Here is a 4,383-nt window from a genome sequence, read left to right on the forward strand (position 1 = left end):
GGGCGCGGCTGCTTCATAGGGTTTGTTCAGGGGGTCTTGAGCGTGCTCGTTGCTTGCTGCCGAAACAAATCGGTTGGCTGTTGCCCACATGGCGTGTAGGCACCACCTGCCCCGCACTCACAACTCTGTCAACCCTGTCCCTGCCAATTCCTCCTCGCAGCTGGTGTCTTGGTACGACAACGGTGAGGACTCTCTACGCTTTTTGTGCTGTGCGTGTGCTTTGCGGGTGTTGGCGCCCCCGACGCCTTGATACGTTGCCGCCGCGCCGGCGCGTCCGCGAAGGGAGTGCACACCACTCCTGCATTTTCCTCCTCAACACCCCTTGGTCCCGGCTGGCTTCTCCTAACGACTGTTTGCTACAAATCATAACCATTTTTGCAGAGTGGGGCTACTCCTGCCGTGTGGTTGACCTGATCGAGTACATGGCCAAGGCCGAGGTCAAGGCCAAGTGATCTGGCGATCTCAGATCTCCCAGATCGGGGCGTGTGCTGGGTGGGAACGCGGCAGCAGGGCCGGCGGCCGCCTGTGCTGCGGCGGCCGGCCCGACTCTCAACGGGATCGCGTGCGTGGAGAGTGGGTCTGGGCGGCGGGGCGGGCGTCAGCTGTTGTATAAACGGAGCGGGTCGCTCCCTGGCCGTGCACCCTCGCACTGCGGGGCCCGGCCCGCTGGAAACGACGAAGAAGCGCGGCGAAGCAGCGGCCGCCGCGCGTGACCAATACGGGTAGCACGTCGCCGCAGAAAATGCCGCTGTGCTCGCTCTTTTGTGCCCGCGCGGCGGGCCGCCTCTCTTCAAGGCGTCCGTTATTTGTGTACCCTCAACCCCACCCGACGAATTTCTGCATCCCCCAGTTGGACGCGCGGCGCGCCGGTTGTGTTGCATGGTGACTCTCTGTATGTGTTTGGCCTCTCCGCCTGTGCAGCGACGGGGCGAAATTGGCAACAGCTGCAAGCGTAATGGGCACGCAGGTGTTCCTCGAGTAACGCGTTGCATTTGGATTGTGGCAGCCAGCTACGAGTAATGCGGGGTCTTTTATAGCCCAGGGGTGAGGGGCGGGATCATCAGCTCGCTGCAGGCTACTTCAAAAACAGTCAGCAGATGGGAACCGCAGCAGCAGCTCCTGTCGCGGCAGAATCAATCGGCGTGCAGTGCGCAATCAATATGGCCTCGCTGAGCCCCTCCAAAAGCCCGTCTTGCAAAGTACTGCACTGGCTGCGCTTGTGGGGGTCCCCAGTAAGGGCAGATTGACTTGCGCACTGCACACCAGATTGAGTCGGACAAGGCGGACGGGCACACACGTCGATGGTCTGAGGGCAGGCACGCCAACTCTCGCATGCATGAGGGCAGCGGCACACAGCTGCATGGCGTCGCTGCTTTGCCGCTGGTCTTTGGGAGAGCAAATGGGCGGCAGGAATGGATGACAGCAATGAACGTACCCGGTCCGGAGTCAGCTGCAAGCTGGCAACGGCCCCCTTATGTTGCAGCCATGCTTGCGCAAACGCCTGAGATAATGTTTCACATTAAGTTAACGACTGCGTACCCCGCAGCCCATCCTGTAGCAGAAGCGCGCCCGTGCAGGGTCAGCATGTGCGCGTTGGTCAAAGCACGAGATGTACAGGGTTCCAGGGAAGAGACAGCTGTACCCAGTTTGCCTACTTCCGTGAGGAGGCCTGCAGTGAGCCAATATATCTTGAGGCTTAATTTCGCTCATAGTTTCAGGCCTCATTTGGCCGCTACCCAAGGCGCCGCAAATGGTGGATCCAAAAGGGCGATCTCCTCCGACGGCAAAAGCTTGCTGATACACGGGCGTGGCGGCGACTCATCTCAACGCATGCAAGGTTGTATATCTGATCGTTTCTTTCTCTGAAAAGCAGTCACAGCCGTCCAGGCCTTCTTCACCGCCTTCGCGCACCTCGTCTTCAACACGGAGCACCAGGTGCCGGCGCGAGCTCCGCTTTAGTTTTCTAACCTGAGATAGGTTATGAGGCCGCGCCTGTCGCTGCGGCGTGGCGACACAGACAGCCTCTCATCACCGACCCGGCCTGTTGCGCGTCCCGCCCTGCGCGCCGCGGCCCCAGCATGCCCACCAGCGGGCTCCCCTGCATCTTGCCTCGCAGGCGGGCCGAGATGCGGGCTGGTTTCATATGCATCTGCCCGCCGAAGGCAGTGGTGTTAGGCGCAGACCGCCACCTGCACAGAGACGAGTGAGCCATTGCGCGAAACCCCCAACCCCCACCCTCTCACCAACTGGGAGGGGGAGATGCAGCATCGCCACGCAGCGGCGGGCCGGTGTGCGCCACTCAGAACGAAAGCGCGGGCCTCCCGCCCCGCCTGCCGGCAGCGACCTCTGAAGCCGCTACCTGCCAGGCTGGCGTGCCCCTGTGTCTGCCGCGTGCTGCCGCCCCCACTCCTGCCATCCCCAGCGTGATGAATCCCTCGCCCCCATGCGGCCCCACTCGCCACCCCCAGGTGCACCCAGCAGCTGCATGCTGAGCTGGACAAGACGGAGGAGGCCGATGTGCAGGCGGCAGCGCGCAGCGCGTACGCAGTCCTGCCTGGCGGCGGCGTGCGCGCGATCAACCCCGGCCCCGAGCTGTCGCTCTCGCAGACCGACACGTGCTTCGCCATCCTGAAGGGGTGCGTCCTGCTGGACAGCCGGACTGCCGGACTGGACGGCACTGCCCTGCATCTGGACTGGACTGAATCCTGTTTGTTGAGGGTTCCCAGACAGGCTTGACCTGCATGTGACAAGATGACAGCTTGCTCATCAAACCCCTGTCCCCGCCCGCGCGCCCCACCCCGCAGCCACCTGACCAACCGCCCCGCGCTCATCGCGCGCGTCGGCGCTGACGCGGGCGCCGACGCGAGCGACGCGGAGCTGCTGCGGCTGATGTATTTGAAGTATGGGGTGGATCTCCTGGGGCGGCTGGAGGGGCAGTTTGCGTTCTGCCTTTACGACGCAAAGCAGGTGCTCGCTCGTGCGCGTCGCGCGGGCCTCCGCATGTGTGCAGACGCGTGGATGTGTGTGTGTGTGTGTGTGTGTGTGTGTGTGTGTGTTGTGAGGTCGGCTGGGCGGTCTTCAAGAGGGCCTTGCCACCCAGACAGCTGGAAGTGAGGGGCCAAGGGAGCAGGGCAAGAGGCGGTGGCAGCCGAACAGACAATGCAGTCAAGGCTGCACCTACATCATTGCAGCACGCGCCAGGTTGGTGCACCCCCTCTTAACGTCCCAATGTCGCGCCACACGCCAACATCCGCCTGGCCAGGCGCGCGTGCTGGCTGCGCGCGACCCCAGCGGCAGCCACGGCCTGGTGGAGGGCCGTACCGCCGCGGGCAGCCTGCTGATCTGCTGCGGTACGTTCCTGCCCGATGGCGCGCACGACGTAACCAAGATCCACCCCGGGTGCGCTCGTGACACGGTGGCAGAGATCTGGCCGCCGAGATCTGCGGGCAGAGATCCGGCGGCGGGGCCTGGTGCTTCAGGCCATGGGGCCGAGATCTGCTTGCTGCATGCGCTCCCCGGTCCGTGAAGCCGCTCGGGGCCCGTGCTTTTCGGCGCATGCCACGCCGGCGGAGTTTTGAGCCCCGCTCACCCCTGTTGTCGGGCGGCCGCCGGCGCTCGCCTGGCACGCGCCCTGCAGGCAGTACAAGTATGGATGGCACGCCCTGCCGCGGCCCTACCTCATGGGCCCGACGCAGCTGGTGGGCCGAGTCTCCCTAGACCACGGCATCCGCCGCTCGAGCTCCGACGCCCACGCCGCCGCGGCCGCCGCCGCCGCCGCGGGCGCGGCCGCTCCTTCCCCCGTCCCCATGCCGGCGCTGCAGAGCGGCGGCGCCGCAGCAGCCGCAGCGCGGCGCCGGAGCTACGACGCGCCGCCGCCGCGGGCGGTGGTCGGGTCGGCGCCGACCTGGTCCCCTGCGGCGGCGGCAGCGGCGGCGGGCGGCGCCGCGCGGCCGTTCTTTCAAAGGCGCACGTCCGACGCGCACGGCGGGGGCGCGGCGGCCGGCGCGGCGCGGTTCGGCGCGGGCGCGGGGGCGCGGCAGTGCTTCACGGGAGGTTTCGGCGGTTACGGCGCCCAGCAGGGGCGCGGCGGCGCGCACGCGCACGCGAACGCGTCCTCTCCATCGCCGTCACAGCCCTGGCAGCCGTCTCGCCGCCAAAGCGAGGGCGGGGCGCCGTCCGGCCCGCAGCTGCAGCAGCAGCAGCAGCACAGCCAGCCGACCCATCGCCGCCAGAGCGACTGTGGTGGCGCGGCGGCTGGCGCTGCCGCGCACGGCGCCTCGCCGGCCGCGCAGCGATACAGGGTGCAGCGCCAGCAGAGCGAGTCCGGCGGCCCCGCCGGCCCGCCGCCGGCCGCAGCCGGCCGCAGGCAAAGCGAGAGCGGCG

At 66.7% G+C, this 4,383-nt stretch overlaps 2 protein-coding genes across 2 annotated transcripts in view; both read left to right on the forward strand.

Moving 5' to 3' along the window:
• Nucleotides 1-452, forward strand: part of MNEG_6421 (glyceraldehyde 3-phosphatedehydrogenase) — a gene marked incomplete at both ends in the record, with an annotated part of 1,107 nt that extends 655 nt beyond the window's left edge. The window contains 2 exons of the mRNA XM_014045107.1: nt 161-182; nt 382-452. Coding sequence (XP_013900561.1) covers nt 161-182; nt 382-452 — 93 coding nt within the window. The remainder of the gene's footprint in view (nt 1-160; nt 183-381) is intronic.
• A 1,674-nt stretch (nt 453-2,126) lies between these two features.
• MNEG_6422 (hypothetical protein) lies at nt 2,127-3,717 on the forward strand (the record flags this gene model as incomplete). Its single annotated transcript, XM_014045108.1, has 5 exons — nt 2,127-2,203; nt 2,469-2,636; nt 2,805-2,967; nt 3,263-3,399; nt 3,696-3,717. 5 exons carry the CDS (start codon nt 2,127-2,129, stop codon nt 3,715-3,717), a joined length of 567 nt encoding a protein of 188 aa, XP_013900562.1.
• Between the last annotated feature and the right edge of the window lie 666 nt (nt 3,718-4,383).

The sequence above is a fragment of the Monoraphidium neglectum genome (genome assembly GCF_000611645.1).
Source record: "Monoraphidium neglectum strain SAG 48.87 unplaced genomic scaffold scaffold01039, whole genome shotgun sequence".
Taxonomy (NCBI): domain Eukaryota; kingdom Viridiplantae; phylum Chlorophyta; class Chlorophyceae; order Sphaeropleales; family Selenastraceae; genus Monoraphidium; species Monoraphidium neglectum.